The sequence below is a fragment of the Mustela lutreola genome, chromosome 10, assembly GCF_030435805.1.
Source record: "Mustela lutreola isolate mMusLut2 chromosome 10, mMusLut2.pri, whole genome shotgun sequence".
Taxonomy (NCBI): domain Eukaryota; kingdom Metazoa; phylum Chordata; class Mammalia; order Carnivora; family Mustelidae; genus Mustela; species Mustela lutreola.
In genome coordinates this window covers 63,072,783-63,090,509 of record NC_081299.1, presented here as the reverse complement: position 1 = coordinate 63,090,509, position 17,727 = coordinate 63,072,783, and the positions used below count along the sequence as shown (strand labels likewise).

The window sequence follows — 17,727 nt, the reverse complement described above, 5'->3', positions numbered from 1 at the left end:
CTTTCATGAGTGTTCTGTAGTTCCTTGAGTACAGATCATTTATCTCTTTGGTTAGGTTTATTCCCAGGTATCTTATGGTTCTTGGTGCTATAGTAAATGGAATCGATTCTCTAATTTCCCTTTCTGTATTTTCATTATTAGTGTATAAGAAAGCTATTGATTTCTGTACATTGACTTTGTATCCTGCCACCTTGCTGAATTATTGTATCAAACCAACTCCACACATAAGAAGGGAAATAATCAAGATTAGAGCTGAGATCAATGAGGTAGAAACCAGAGATACAGCAGAACATATCAATGAAACTAGAAGCTGGTTTTTTGAATGAATCAATAAGCTCGATAAACCATTGGTGACACTAATCCAAAAGAAAAGAGAGAAAGCTCAAATACATAAAATTATGAATGAAAAGGGAGAGATCACGACGAACACCAAGGAAGTAGAAACGATCATCAGAAGTTATTATCAACAATTATATGCCAATAAGCTAAGCAACCTAGATGAAATGGATGCATCCTGGAAAACTATAAACTCCCAAAATTGAACCAGGAAGAAACTGACAACCTGAATAGACCAATATCTAGTAACGAGATTGAAGCTGTGATCAAAAACCTCCCAAAAAAGAAGAGCCCAGGACCTGATGGATTCCCTGGGGAATTCTACCAAACTTTCAAAGAAGAAATAACACCTATTCTCCTGAAGCTGTTTCAAAAAATTGAAGCAGAAGGAAAACTTCCTGACTCTTTCTATGAACCCAGCATTACCCTGATCCCCAAACCAGGCAAAGACCCTACCAAAAAGGAGAATTTCAGACCAATATCACTGATGAATATGGATGCTAAGATTCTCAACAAGATCCTAGCAAACAGGATCCAACAGCACATTAAAAAGATTATCCACCCTAACCAGGTGGGATTCATCCCTGGGCTAGTTTCAACATTTGCAAATCAATCAGTGTGATAGAACAAATTAATAAGAGAAGAGAGAAAAACCACATGGTCCTCTCAATTAATGCAGAAAAAGCATTTGACAAAATCCAGCATCCGTTCCTGATTAAAATGCTTCAAAGTATAGGGATAAAGGGAACATTCCTGAACTTCATAAAATCTATCTATGAAAGACCCACAGCAAATATCATCCTCAAATGATGGGGAAAAGCATCCTTCCCGTTGAGATCAGGAACACGACAAGGTTGCCCACTCTCACCACTCTTGTTCAACATAGTATTAGAAGTCCTAGCAACAGCAATCAGACAACAAAGAGAAATAAAAGGTATCCTAATTGGTAATGAAGAAGTCAAACTCTCTCTCTTCGCAGATGACATGATTCTTTATATGGAAAACCCAAAAGACTCCACCCCCAAACTACTAAACTCATAGGTTGTTGTTTTAATGAGATTCGGATTCTCCTATTTTAATAAGTTATAAAAATTACGTTCCCACCTTGCTCTGTTCCTGTTCCCCTACTTCATTACATGTTGAGATAAATTATAAACTGTCAAGATATAGAAACATAGAAGTGTTTTAACATTTGTAGATGCAAATTTAAAACTGTCAGTTAAAAGAAATTATAAAATATATCAAAATTAAAGTTTCAAAGAAAACTCAAGTTTTTCATTAATATCACACCCTTTAAAACATAACCCTGGGAACAATAAAATACAATTTTCAAGAGGTTCAACAACAAATCAATAGTTTAACAAATAGGAATACCCGTTATATCCTAGCCTAGTACAGGAATCCTCCAACAAAGCATGCACTTACAATCCAGTAAGATAAGTGGCATAACAAGGCACTCCAGGAAACATGTAGAAAAGGTACCTAACACAAACCTAGGGAGTCAGAAATGTCACATGAGTGACATCTAAGCTGGAATGGTAAAGCATGAACTGTCGTTAGTTAAGGAGTGCTTGGGAGAAGGCGTCACAGGGAAGGAAGAAGAAAGAGTCTAGGCAAATGTACAGACTACAAAGACTAAAAAACATGAGAGAATCTGCTCAAGTACCTGAAAGAAGTTTAATTCTATTAAAAGGCAGAATGGAAAGTAAGGAGTAGCAAGACATGCTGTGAAAGATGACAAGGAAAGAGTCATATAGAAGAGTCTGGATTTTATCCTAAAAGAAGTGAGAAGAGATTGAAGAATTTTATGCAAGTGTGTATGTGGTAGCCCCCAAAGTCATCTACGTCCTAATTCCTGGAATGTGCAAATACGTTACCTGATAAAAGAAACTTTGAAGATGGAGTTAAGTTAAGCATCTTGAAATGGAGAGATTAATCTGGATTATTTTTGGTTCCCTAAGTAATCACAAGAGTCCTTCGAAGAGAGTTGTAGGAGGATCAGTGACAAAGAGAGGATACAAGGATAAAAGCAGAGGTCAGAAAGTAGAAAAGATACTATGCTGCTGGCTTTGAAGATGGCAAAAGGCCCATGAGCCATCTACTGATCTGCACAGACTCTAGAAACTGGAAAAGGCAAGAAATAGATTTGTCCATAGAGCCTCCAGAAGGAATGTAGACTGCTAACATACTGATTTTTCCCAATAAAACTGATTTCTGACATCCAGAACTTAAGATAATAAATTCATGGTGTTTTAAACCACTAAATTTTTGGTAATTTGTTATGTTAACAATAAGAAATAAATACAGAGTGATATTCTCAGGATTATATTTTCAAAAGATCATTCAGGCTGCAGTACAGAGAAGACACCATAAAAAGAAAGATTGGAGGAGGGAGATCAAATAGGAAGTTGTTGCAATAATTCAATACATAGATAAATTTTTCCCAGCCCAGCAGCACTGGGGATAAAAGCAATGCATTCAAAGAGATATACATATAATCTCACTTACTTGTGGAACATAAGGAATAACATGGAGGACATTGGGAGATGGAACAGAGAAGTGAGTTGGGGGAAATTGGAGGGGGAGACAAACCATGAGAGACTGTGGACTCTGAGAAACAAACTGAGGATTTTGGAGGGGAGGAGGGTGGTGGGTTGGGTGAGCCTGGTGGTGGGTATTAAAGAGGGCATGTATTGCATGGAGCACTGGGTGTGGTGCATAAATAACAGATGCTGGAACACTGAAAAGAAATAAAATAAAATGGAGGAAAAAAGATATACAGAAAGAACTTTGCAGAATTTGATGACTGATTTCAGGTAAGAGAAGTGTTAAGAATGACTTCCAGGGGGGGTTGCGGGTAGCTCAGTTGGTTTAGTGCCTGCCTTTAGCTCAGGTCATAATCTCAGGGTCCTAGGATTGAACTCTGAGTTGGGCTCCCTGCTCATCTGGGAGCCTGCTTCTCCCTTTCCTTCCACCTGCCACTCCCCCTGCTTGTGCTATCTCTGTCAAATATATAAAACTTTTTTAAAAAATTAAAAAAAAAATGACTTCCAGGTATGTGGCTTGATAAAGAGGCTGGATGTAGAGCCCTTCACTGAAATCAGGAAGACTGACTCAGAAGGGAAGATAGTACTGTTTGGGTACACTGAATTTAAAATATTAGAGGAACATCTAACAAGTGCTCAGTAGGCAATAAGACAGATGGGGCTAAAGGTCTGTAGAGATATATGGTATGAGATACAGATTAGGAAGTCATGAATATGTGAGTGATAATTATAAAGCCAGGAAGGTAAGTCATATTTGAATACACAGGGTAAAAAAACAACCTAAGACGAATCTTTGAAGAGGCTTAGCATTTAGGGAATAAGCAAAGGAACAGAAATCTATAAAGAAGATGCAGAGGGAAAAGAAAAGGCTCAAAAGTCTTTCCCTTTTCCATTTGAAAGAAAGGACTCCGATGTTTTTACTCTGTTATCTGATCAATGATAGAGCTTTCTGAGGATGTTCCAAGACAGTAAGTATTCAGTCCTGAGGTCTATTTGGAAATCCCTATAGGTAACAGTTTGAGGGAAATAACCAGTTGGTTCTGACTGGATATTAACATAAACTTTTTTTTTATTATGTTCAATTAGCCAACATATAGTACCTCATTAGTTTTTGATGTAGTGTTCAACAGTTCATTAGCTGTGTATAACACCCACTGCTCATCACAACACGTGCCCTCTTTAATACCCATCATCCTGTTACCCTATTCCTCCAACCCCCCTCCCTTCTGTAATCCTGAGTTTGTTTCCCAGAGTCCAGAGTTTTTCATGGTTTGTCTCCCTCTCTGATTTCTTCCCATTCAGTTTTCCCTCCCTTCCCCTATGGTCCTCTGTGCTATTCTTCATGTTCCACATATGAATAAAACCATATGATAATTGTCTTTCTCTGCTTAGAGATAATATCCTCCAGTTCCATCCATTTCAACGTAAATGGTAAGTATTCATCCTTTCTGATGGCTAAATAATGTTCTATTGTATATATGAACCACATCTTTATTCATTCATCTGTTGAAGGACATCTCGGCTCCTTCCACAGTTAGGCTATTGTGGACACTGCTGCTGTGAACACTGAGGTGCATGTGTCCCTACATCTGTATCTTTGGGGTAAATACCTAGTAATGCATTTGTTGGGTCATATGGTAGCTCTATTGTTAACATTTTGAGGAACCTCCACACTGTTTTCCCAGAGTGGCTGTACCAGCTTGCATTCTCACTAAGAGTGTAAGATGGTTCCCCTTTTTCCACACCCTCACTAATATTTGTTGTTTCCTGTTACATAAACTTTTTTAAAAAATGAGTTTCAGAGCTAAAAAAGAAGGAAACTCCAAAGAAGTAGAAAGAAAATCAGGAGACTGTATAATTGCAAAAACAAAGAAAGGCAGTAATTCAATAAAAAGAGATATTTAGCACTATCATGTAAGCTGGAGCTCAAATAAGAGAACTAATATGTGTCCATTAAATTTAACAATGAATCTTTAGGTGACTGCCTTAGGCTGAGTTCTTCAGAAGGAGATCTTGAGGGCGCCTGGGTGGCTCAGTGGGTTAAGCCGCTGCCTTCGGCTCAGGTCATGATCTCAGGGTCCTGGGATCGAGTCCCGCATCGGGCTCTCTGCTCAGTGGGGAGCCTGCTTCCTCCTCTCTCTCTCTCTCTGCCTGCCTCTCTGCCTACTTGTGATCTCTCTCTGTCAAATAAATAAATAAAATCTTTAAAAAAAAAAAAAAAAAAAAAAAAAAAAGAAGGAGATCTTGACATGAGGACTGATGTGCAATTGATTTATCAAGAATGTGCTTCCAGGGATATCTGCTTCCAGGGATCAGTTGGTTGAATGTCCAACTCTTTTTTTTTTTTTTTTAAGATTTTATTTATTTGACAGACAGAGATCACAAGTAGACAGAGAGGCAGGCAGAGAGAGAGAGAGAGGGAAGCAGGCTCCCTGCTGAGCAGAGAGCCAGATATGGGACTCGATCCCAGGACCCTGGGACCATGACCTGAGCTGAAGGCAGCGGCTTAACCCACTGAGCCACCCAGGCGCCCGAATGTCCAACTCTTAATCTCAGCTCAGGTCTTGGATCTCAGGGTCATAAGTTCAAGTGAAAAAAAGGGGGAAAAAAGAATGTGTTTCCAAATTTAAGAAATAAAATAGATGAACATATGGGAGAGGGGAGAAAAGAGGGAGGGAAACCAATACTAAGAGATTCTTTTTAAGATTTTATTTATTTTTTTATCTGAGAGAGAGAGGGAGAAAGAGAGAGCATGCTTATAGGCATGGGGAGGGGAGCAGCAGAGGGAGGGGAAGAAGCAAAGAGTGATGAGCAGGGAGCATGACCCAGGGCTTTATCCTGGGACTCTGAGATCATGACTTGAGCCAAGAAAGACATTTAACTGACTGACCCACCCAGGCACCCAAGAGATTCTTAATGACAGAGAAAAACTGAAGGTTGATAGAGGGAGGTGGGGGGCGGGAAATGGTCTAGGTAGGTGATGGGTATGAGTACTGGGTATTGTATGTAAGTGATGAATCACTGAATTCTACTTCTGAAATCAATATTGCACTGTATGTTAACTAAAATTTAAATTTTTTTTAAAAACTTGCTTCCAAGAAAAATCGGGAGAAGAGAGAAGGATGGGGAAGGGAAAAAAAAGTCAAGCAGAAGTATAATTTCAGGCAAAGATCTATGGAAGGTACTTCAACTGATCCTATAGAAGAATTCTGGATTTAAGGGCTGCAAGGCTCTTTTGACACGCTTCTTGAAAGCAAAATGCTAATAGTCTGGGGGCAGGATTCCAAAGAGACTCCAAGTGTGGGCCAGGAGAAGCAAAAGCCACACGGAGCAAGAAAAGGGGTACACAGAAAGGTAAAAAGACAAAGGATCTTGACAAAGAACCAACAACATTTGCTACAGTAACCATGACTAGAGGAATCTCACATAGTGAGCACAGAAATAGTACACTGAAATATTGTGAAAAGAAGATAGTGACTGCAGAAAATCTGTCTTTTGACAAGTTTACCTATGAATTGGGAGAGCAGAAAAATAAGGTGGTAGCTGGAGAAGGTAAAGTCCAATGAGTTTGTTTGTTTGTTTGTTTGTTTTACAAAGATAGGAAAGACAGGAGGAAGAGAGGAAAAATATTAAAGATACAGGAGACAAATGAGTACAAAGGCAGTATCCAGAATATAGGTGGAGCAATTAACTACAGGCAGGAGAAGGGCAACTGCATATTTGGTCACAGAAAGTTTAAAAAGCTGATTATTGTTGGAGTTTGACTGATATTACATAATTAAATAACTTCATATTTTAGGCACTATGTATTACATGGAATGCCAGGTATAGGTCAGCCAAAAAGATGTTGCGAACAAGAAAAGGAGTACTGTTAAAAATGTCTTCTTTGTGGGGCACCTGGCTGGCTTAGTCCTCCAGAGGTGCATGCAACTCTTGATTTCAGGGTTGTGAGTTTGAACCTCATGCTCAGTGTAGAGATTACTAGAAAATAAACTTTTAAAAAAAAGGACTCTTTGTAGCTTGCTCAATGCCTCGTAGATTTTCATATACCAGAACACCAGGTGGAATGGTTGGGAGAGTAGAGGTATGAAAGATAGTCCTGGTATCTAAACGTGATCTTTTTTGGAAATTAGATCTTCGCAGATGTAATCAAGTTAAAATAATGTTATTAGGCTGAACTTAATCCAATATGACTAGTATTCTTATAAAAAGACAATGCATTTTTTAATAATTTGTATTCATAAAATTAGGTGATATTCATTTACCTGACTGAAGTCCAAAAAAGAGTTCCTCATCCTGAAGTAGTTCTTGAACACAATCTAATCTCATGTTAATGGTTTCAATATCAACTAGAGGTTCTAATATATTAGAACGAAGCCTTCTACTTCCTCCAGGAGTCTTAGTATAATTTAGAACACCAAAGAGTGTGTGATTATTCCTTTGAAAACACAAATAAGGAAAATTTCATCAAGTATAAAAAATAAAATCCAAAGAAGTTACCAATTAACTTTTTTAAAGATTTTATTTATTTATTTGACAGAGATCACACAAGTAGGCAGAGAGGCAGGCAGAGAGAGAGAGAGGGAAGCAGGCTCCCTGCTGAGCAGAGAGCCCCATGTGGGCCTCCATCTTAGGACCCTGACATCAAAACTTGAGCGGAAGGCAGAGGCTTAACCCACTGAGTCACCCAGGCACCCCGACCATTTATCTTTCTAAATAATCCTTTAATCTACATTTGTGATTCTCAAACATTATAATGTGCATACAAATCACACAGGAAACTCTAAGTCTGAGATGAGGCCAAAGAATATATATTTCAATTAAGCTCCCAAGTATGCTATCAATGGACAATGCTTTAATTAACAAAGGGTAGACAATATCGTTTTGTATTAAATGATATTTTTATAGCTCAGCTAAAATATTCAGACTAATATAAAATGTTGTAGTCCATGGCATTCCATCAATATTAGCAAGATATCAGTAATGTACCTTTTATAGGGGCAGAGCTTTCACACTGAAAAAAATAAATATTTAATATAGTCACTTTGTTCTAATTGAAGAAGTTAGAGAATTACAAACAAAGAGAAAGAAAATAATTTCAGGTACAGAAAGTGTTAAACAAATAGAACAGGACTGCATAGAGAATGACCAGGAGATTTCCTTAGTTAAGCTCGTTGATTGAGACCTATATGTACATTTGGTAGTTGAATTCAAAAGATATCCATGCAAAGATGATGATGGGATGGAAATGATGTTGGCAACTATGTTGAGAGTAGGTAACATATCGAACATTAAGTATGTGCCAGGCAATATTCCAGGCACTTTACATTTATTAATTTATTTAATTCTAATAACCACAGTGTGAAGTTGATGTTATATTTAACCACATTTTATAAGGAACTGAAATGCAAAGAAATTAACTAACTCGTCCAAGGTTTCCTAATAATTAAATAACAAGAAAAGAGTTAGTAGTTAAAAGGGGCCAAATAGAGGCACCTGGGCGGCTCAGTGGATTAAGCCTCTGCCTTCAGCTCAGGTCATGATCTCAGGGTCCTGGGATTGAGCCCCGCATTGGGCTCTCTGCTCAACAGGGAGTCTGCTTCCCTCTCTCTCTGCCTGCCTCTTTGCCTACTTGTGATTTCTCTATCAAATAAATAAATAAAAATTTTTTTAAAAGAGGGGGGGCAAGTAGAACAGTAATTTAATCCCAGGAAGGCTTTTTGGATCTAGAACCAAACAGAAGATCAAGGTCGGTGGGACTTTGCAAGTGAAAGAAAATGGAGGAAGATGAAGAAGCTGATAAAGGCCTGGACACAGAAGTTCTTGTAGGGCATGGTAAAGAGTCTGGACTCTATTCTACATGTAATGGAGCCACTGGAAGATTTTCAGCTGCAGAGTTCCAACATCTGATTTCTAGTTTAAAAGGATCACAGTCTGCCCACTGGATCAAGAAAAGACTAAGTGTAGGAGGGTAAAAAGAAGGCAGAGAAACAAGTTAGGGGCTATTATAGTAGTCCAGGCTAAAATGATGGAGGTAATGGTTAGGGTTGTAGCCTTGGAAATGGTAAGATGTGATCCAGAATTGGTATGTATTCCAAAGGTTGAGTCAGGGGATTTACTAGTGGACTGAAATGGGTTGCGAGGGGGTAGAAAACAAGAATGACTCTTAACTTAGTCATCAGACTAGCAGATTTTTGGTATTTCAATTTTTTTTAAGTAAACTTTTAGGGGGCTCGAACTCACAGCCTTGAAACCAAGAGTCATATGCTCTACCAACTGAGCCAGCCAGGTACCCTGGTATATCAATTTTTTTTAAGATTTCATTTATTTATTTGAGAAAGAGAGAGAATGAGACAGAGAGAGAGCATGAGATGGGAGAGGTCAGAGGGAGAAGTGGACTCCCAGCTGAGTAGGAAGCCCGATGTGGGGCTCGATCCCAGGACTCCAGGATCATGACCTGAGCTGAAGGCAGTTGCTTAACCAACTGAGTCATCCAAGAGCCCCTGGTATATCAATTTAAACAAATTTTTAGAGAACTACTCCAATCAAGCCTGGTCGGGGTGGGGGTGGGGTCATCACAGGCATTTACTTTTTGAGAACTGGACATCTACAGGAACCAAGGAAGTGAGCAGCATACCCAAACCTGCCACTTGCTATAGAAATCAAAGGGTGAAACTGCTCTGAACAGGTAGGTGACAAGTTTACGGAATGTTAGAGCTATCCAGATAGTTCAGCAGGTCGAATATCCATCTTTTAACCTGATATTCTTTGGTTCAAATCTGTGGAAAGACTTCTCAATTTTCACTTTCAACAATAATATGAACTCTTAGAGGTCAAATATCCTATCATGTAATATATAGCAGGAACTCAAGCAATGTTTAATAATGATAATAATAAATAATGATGAACTATGAAATGAGGCAGTTATAAAACACTTTGTGGTAATTACCAGCCTTAGTTGCTGACTCTCTATCTTACTCTTGTGTTACTATAACATAGAAAGTAAATGACAAGAGTAATTTTTCCAGATAGTATTATTTTAATTCTTTTTAAGTAGGAAGAAAAGAATATTATTCACTAAGCTGAAGAGGAATAAAGCCACAATTAACTATAAATTAAGGCTGTAATTTTAGACCATCCTCATTCAATGGAACTGCAAAGAAACTGAGGCCACTATACTGATGCATCACTAAAAGCATTATATACAGTAATAATACTAAAATAGTATCAATAGCACCTAGACAGATTTAAACTGCTCTTGATGATTAGAGTATAAGTGATTAACAAAATCAGACAGCTTTTGTTTCTAAGTTTGCAACAGCAAATAATGTTTGGCAATTCCACATAATGGAAAGTAAAGCCAAGATAAGAATACACAAAGTAACAGAGATATTGAAACAGCTATGGCTCTAAATTTGCACAGAGCACCTTAAGGTTTCAGTTCTCTAAAATGCTTGTTATTCCCTTCAATATTCTTAATACTAAAAATCATAATCACTTTATCCCTTTCATTGATGTCTAATGTTATATTTAATTACCAGAAGCTGATTATTTACTCCAAGCTTACTTATTCTGAACTTGCACTTTACCAATAATACTAAATAGCTTTAGTTTCCTTGCACATATCATACTGTTATAATGAAAATCATGGGGTGCATGAGTGGCTCAGTGGGTTAAGCCTCTGCTTTTGGCTCAGGTCATGGTCTCAGGGTCCTGGGATCAAGCCCCACATCGGGGGGCAAGGGGGGGGGCGGTCTCTGCTCAGCAGGGAGCCTGCCCCCACCCCCCCGCCTGCCTCTGCCTACTTGTGATCTCTCTCTCTCAAATAAATAAACAAAATCTTGGAAAAAAAAAAAAAGAAAGAAAGAAAGAAAAGAAAAGAAAGCCATGCCTTCAGGATGCCTGGGTGCAACAGTTGATTAAGTGTCTGCCTTCGGTTCAGGTCATGAGCTCGGAATCCCTGGATGGAGCCCCATTTTGGGCTCCCCACTCAGTGAGGAGTGTGCTGCTCCCTCTGCCTCTCCCCTCACCTCCCAACCCCCGGGCTCCTGCTTGTGCTCTCTCTCTCTTTCTCACTCACTCTCCCTCTCTAGTGAATAAATAAAATCTTTAAAAAAAAAAAAAAAAAAGGAAAGGAAATAATGCTTTTAAGACTTGACTTTTCACCTTTTCTACTTCATCTGGATAACTTTTATATTTCAAAACTTACCTCAGGTATTATCTCCTCTAGAAAGCCTTTCCTAATTACTTCCTTTTTACCCTTAACCCTCTCTCTGCTTTGATCCCAACATTGTTATGCAAATTTTATCACCATACTTAGTACACGTTAATAATACTGTCTTTGTGTTTTCTCCTCTAGACTAATTCCTCAAGGAGAAAAATCATAGCTCATTAATTCTTTGTCCCAAACTGACCCCTTATTAATGCATTTCTGCCTGACAACCACCATGTTGATTATTTTCTATTAACATGTTAATTCTACTTTAAGTAACCCACTATGAAATCTACAAACATTGTGTGTGTGCATGCATGTGTGTGTGTGTGTGTGTGTGTGTGCGCGCGCGCGCCTCTCCCTATCTCTTTATCTCTCATGCCTACCATCAATATTCCTGGTGCTCTAATTAAAGTTAATAAGAAACCAATAAAACCAGCAATCTAGTCATACCATAGATCAAGTGATTCAACTATTCTTACTTTCTCAAATAATTACATAGCCCCTTAAATTTCCTGGACTTGATGCTTTTAAAGATACTTATTCTAATTTTGTGGTAATCTAGATACAGTATCTTCTTTTTATTGTGGTAAAACACACATAACATAAATTTTACCTTTTTAATCATTTGAAGCACATAATTCAGTGCTGTTAGATATACCCACAATATTGTACAACCACTGCCACTGCCCATTTCCAGAACTTTTTTGTCATCCCAAGCAGAAACTCTGAATCCATCAAACGGTAACAACTCACTCCCTACTATTCCAAGTTCCTGATCATTTTTGTCTACTGTCTCTATGAATTTGCCTAGTCTAGATATCTAAGTGGAATTAAAAAATATTTTTCCTTTTGTGTTTGGTTTATTTCACTTAGTACAATGTTTTCAAGGTTCATACATCTTGTGGCATCTATCAGAATTTCACTCATTTTTTTTTTAAGATTTTATTTATTCATTTGAGAGAGAAAGCCCAAACAGGGGGAACAACAGAGGGAGAAGAAGCAGACTCCCTGCTGAGCAGGGAGCCCAACACGGGGGCTCAATACCAGGACCATGAAATCAGGACCTGAGCTGAAGGCAGTCACTTAACAGACTGAGCCACCCAGGTGCCCCTGGAATTCCATTCATTTTTAAGGCTAAATGATATTCATTGTACATCATGTATATACCTGATTTTGTTTATCTAGTCAGTTATTCATTGATGGACATTTGGTTTATTTCCACCTTTTGGCTATTGTGAATAATGCTGCTATGAACACTTGTATGCAAGTAACTCTTTGAGTCTCTGCTTTCTTCTTAGTATATACACCTAGAAGTGGAATGATGTATCATATGGTAATTCTATGTTTAACTTCTTTGATGAGTCACCATTCTGTTTCAAAAATGACTGTACCATTTTACATTCTCATGATAAATGTACCAGGGTTCAAATTTCTCCATATCTTTGCCAATAGTTATTTTCTATTTACTTGATAATAACCATCTTAATGAGTGTGAAGTAGTTAATTGTAGTTTTGATTTGCATTTCCATAATGACTGTGCTTATTGGCCATTTGTATATCTTCTTTGCAGAAAAGTCCATTCAAGTCTTTGTCTATTTTGAAATGTACTGTTTGTTTTTCTTGTTTCATACAAATATCTTTTTAAAATTTGACTTTTGTGAAACATCTAAGCAGTTCAGCAACAATGACACAATAATTAAAGGTATGTTTATTCATTATTTATACATCAAACAATTTAAAGAAATGTAAAGTAACTATTCATAGAAAAATAGGACATAATAAAATATACTGATATATTTTTTAAGAAAAAAATTGGATGATCTTACCTACTGTCTTGATTATTAATTAGTAATTCAAGGTTTTGGGCTGATGATGAATCTATCATGGCTGTCTGTTCACTACCCTGGAAACAAATCTTCAGTGATTTTGGTGCATAAACTGAATTTTGAATAAATTCAACATATTTTAATAAAGCTGCAACAGCTGCAAGGCAGTAATACCTGAAAGGTGACCAATGAAACATCACTATAAATCTTTGGAATAAATAAAAAGTATTGCTATAAAAGAAAACATTTATTTCACCTCATTATTAGGAAAATTATAAATATTTGCATAGCATTGCTTAAATTCAAAGGGAAAAAGCACACTCAGTGCTCTTTACTTCTGAAAACTTGCTAAATAACCTCTAAACCATAAAAGTTCATAGAACAGACAATTTTCTGAAGTCTGACACTTAAGGACTCTAATAAATCACATGTTGGAAAACAATATTCAGTGGTGGTATGTGTCAATGTACCATTCTAAGAATTCAAATAATGTTGAAAAAGTCTGACAGAGTTAGGAGGTTCCTATGTATAGAAAAGTATGTTAGGATCTTGGTGAGCTTAGTCACTAGTACAACCTAACTCAAAGAAAGTATCTATTTAGTATGTTCTAAAAAATATCCTTTCTAGGGTGCCTGGGTGGCTCAGCCTGTTAAGCATCAGCCTTTGGCTCAGGTCATGATCTCAGGGTCCTGGCAGGGAGCCCAATGCAGGGCTCCCTGCTCAGTCAGGAGCCTGCTTCTCTCTCCCCATCTGCCCACTGCTGCCCCTGCTTATGCTCACTCTCTCTCTCTCTGTCAAATAAATAAATAAAATCTTAAAAAATATATCCTTTTTGAAAATATCATTCCCTGTCCTAGCTGAATCCCTTAGGAGCACATGTATGAAATAACAGGACTACAGCTCTGTGCCTCACATTTCTAGGTTACCCTGGCTACTTGAGTAAAGTGAGCAGCAACCACAACAGCAATAGATTATGACCAATTTGGAAAATTTCTATATAAATTAAGTTAGCAAAATATGCCTTGTATATAAATTTCAGTTAGCTGTTTTACTATTTCAGTAATTACTGACTGTGTATTATAAACCAGGCACTTTTCTAGGGATACAGCAGAGAACAAAACAGACAAAAGACCTTGCCCTCATGGAAGTCAGTCTATAGATTTATTACTTTCCCTAAATGATAACTTACTTGGATTGAACCTCCATTAGGACAGTGCTGAATTCTGTTACACATAACTGTTCAATGTACTCTAGTCCTTTTGTTTCATTGAAATATTTCCTTTGGATAGTAGTAAAATTAACATTCTGAAAAAAAGTTTTAATTCCAAAATAAATTTTAAGTTTCATGCAGTTGCCCAAAACTGCTTTCTTAAACACATGCAGGCAAGTACATATGTAGGTAGCTTTATATTGTATAAAGTTTCTTTTTTATTATTTATTATTTTCCAGTTAAATAGAATATTTGCTTAATGATTTAAGAAAAAGAGAATGATTATCTGTTTTGCTAAGTGAATTATGGCAGTCTATAGCTCTTATTAGACCATAGTCACATGATATTTAATTGGATGTGGTAGGTACAATAATAAAAAATAAACACGAGAGTCTCTGTCTTCTACTAATTTTATTCTCCAGCTCCACCACCACCCAACTTTTATATTTAGTGTTACATATTCCATCATAATTGAGATAGAGCAGATCTTTATAATGTATTAGCTGCAGAGGAAGAAAACATCAATTCTAGCTACCAAATCTATAAGATGCTATTTACATGAGGTAAATTTATTTAGAAGAAAAGGAGATAATGAAACTTTTTTTAAAAAGTAGGGGGAAGTATGAAGCATGAAGTTATAGAATAAAAGGTTTACCTACTCTGAATAAAAATAATACACAAGAAAAATAATAAAAAGTAACAATGAACTATGAAAGAGCTATAAGACAGCAAAAAACAACTCATGAGAAGTTAGGGAATTTGTTATGCACCAAGAGTGTTTAAGTTATCTCAGTTAATCTTCACAATAATTCCAAGATATGTCTTGTTTTAACTACAATTTTCTTACAAGTAAAATTCTAAAAAGTCAAGTAGATTTTCTAACATCATACATTTGATACATGCCAGAGTTGAGACTTGAATTTAGACTTCTCTGGCTACAAAACCCTTCCATTTCATAGTGCTTCTCTTTTAATGAAGGTTTTTTTTTTTTTTATTGTAAGTGTGGGAATAATGTTAATAATATTAGTTTTTCCCTTCTGCTTATAATACTTTTAACCCAAATACTTCTATGGCTCTGTCTCTTACTTTCTTTAGGACTTTGCCCAAATGTAACCTTATCAATGAGGTCATCTCGCTAATTACATTATATAAAATACCAAGTCTCTAGGAGGTAGATTATTGTCCCTATTTTACTAATGAAAAAAACTTAAATAACTTAACTTGCACAAGATCACTTAAAGTCAAGATCTGAAATAAGCAGTCTCAGTCTGACTCCTCTATTCTTAAGCACTATGCCATACTGCCCTACATCTCAAGTGCAGTGAATATATGCTATTTTTGCCTTTGAAGGACTCATCTATTTTATACTCCATGTGGTTTTCATAACTGTCGATTACAGACCTGTGTCCCACAGAAAACAAATGACCAGGGATTAATCAATCATAGTGCTTCTACCCTGAGAAATAGTGATTGTCTAACATGTAGGAATATGAACAAAGCAGGGCCAATTGGGGTCCTTCCCTGGAATTTATATATGGAAACTGGAAGGAAGAATACATTTTTTCTCTGAATTGGGTAAGATATCATATCAATCTGTAGCCATCATAATTATCTTAAGCCTCACAGAAATAACCTACAATTTAAAAAAAAAAAAGAAGAAGGTAGATGGTGGTGGGAATGAGTAAGGTAAGATTTATCCAACAATTTGGCTTCTCAGTTACATAAGCCAATACATTTCTGGATTTTTTGTTTGTTTGCTTGCTTGCTTGCTTTTTTTTTTTTTTTTTTTAACTTAAGCTACTTTAAGTTGAATTACTGTCACAACCCAAGATTTAAAATGCTTAAGCAGGGACGCCTGGGTGGCTCATTGGTTGGGCAGCTGCCTTCGGCTCAGGTCATGATCCCAGCACCCTGGGATCGAGTCCCACATCGGGCTCCTTGCTCAGCAGGGAGACTGCTTCTCCCTCTGCCTCTGCCTGCCTCTCTGTCTGCCTGTGCTCACTCGCTCTCTCTCCCTCTATCTCTGACAAGTAAATAAATAAAATCTTAAAAAAAAAAAATAAATAAATAAAAATAAAAAAAAAATAAAATGCTTAAGCAGAGCAAAATAACAAAAGTTGAAACAATATACATAAATAAAGGTAATGAAAAGAAGTTTGAAGTAATGAATAAAAGAGGTAACAGATAAAGAGACCTGTATCATAGAAACAACAGATTGACAATAGGCGTCATTTTTAGCAATACATCAAAGACAGCTGAACTACACAGGATCTCTAAGAGCACAACAAGAAATCTTATATAATTGCAAATGCTGAATATATTAAGAACAATAAAGAACTCATTGGACTCTAAATCTCAGATTGATACCAAATGTGTTAAAGTTAAGGCTACCAACATAAAAAAATATAGTATATTCTGAAAATAAGTTGCACTTCTCAGGTGGTTATTCCAACTGCCATGCTGCCTACTTAGTCTGGAACTACAGACCCCATTGCCCAAAATATTTGCTAGAGGAAAGAAGCAAACTGCATGTTGGAAAAGCTCTTGCTTGCAGAGAGAGCATTCATTAGATCAAGTTCCAGAAAACTTAACCTGCCACAGTCCCACATATGGAGGCTTAGAATAGTAGGTTAACTGTAAAGAATACATGCTACCAGGGGAAGCTAAGATAATTCTGTAATACAAATCAAATTCTCTAAAAAAAAAAAAAAAAAAAAAAGTATTTGCTGATAGTGCTATCTCCTAGAACAAAAATTTCAATTTCAACTAGTCTGGTAGCACAAAACCTAGTCTCCACACAGCTATACCTAAGGAAATCTGTTTTTGCTAAGGGTCTGCCTCCTGTATACTCTGAGAAGTCTCCTTATTAGTGCTAACAGTTTCCCTTTTGTTTAAGGTAGATCAAGGGTGCCAAATCAAATAAGTGGAAGCCCTGTCATTTTTATTTTATATACTAATTGTTCTTTAGCTTCAGATTTGTGTTTAGTGAGCACTTTACGGTAAATATATAGTTGTTCAAATTATTGTTCTCCAGAAAGCTAACATAGAATAGATTTTAAATAAGGTAAGATTTGAATGTTACTACTGAGAATGAAAATCACTTACCTTGAAATTTTCTGTGATGAGAGTAAACAATTTAGTTGAATTCCCCACAACACAAGCAGTATTTGACATTATTATTTCCAAAGGTGATAAAATTTTGAGTTTAGTGATTACCTAAAATCATTTGAATAAATAATTTCTTCAATGTAAGCTTAGGATTCTCCAAAACCAAACAAGAGGCATATTTTTCTGAGAGATAAGTACTTATAACTCACAGATACACAAAATTACACTGTTCAAATTATATATGTCAGTTAAAATATATTTCTAATAGTGATATATTAAACATATATTCTATATGTATATATAAATATATCTCACATATATATCATATAAATAAAATATCATAAACATAGGCTATATTTTACCTCACAATAATTCGTAACAGCTCTAAGCTTAAAAATTAATTTGAACTTATCAGATATATATTCTTAAAATAAGATGTTTTAAAATAAATTCTTCTATTTGGTATTTTATCCATCTCCATAAAAT

General features: G+C 36.5%; 1 protein-coding gene across 1 annotated transcript in view; it reads right to left on the bottom strand.

The window, feature by feature from the left end:
• Positions 1-17,727, bottom strand: part of MSH4 (mutS homolog 4) — a 100,237-nt gene that overhangs the window by 69,706 nt on the left and 12,804 nt on the right. Inside the window, exons 4-7 of the mRNA XM_059136620.1 lie at positions 17,239-17,349; positions 14,113-14,228; positions 12,924-13,097; positions 7,148-7,320 (exon numbers count right to left, since the gene is read on the bottom strand). Of these exons, the coding sequence (XP_058992603.1) occupies positions 7,148-7,320; positions 12,924-13,097; positions 14,113-14,228; positions 17,239-17,349 (574 nt within the window). The remainder of the gene's footprint in view (positions 1-7,147; positions 7,321-12,923; positions 13,098-14,112; positions 14,229-17,238; positions 17,350-17,727) is intronic.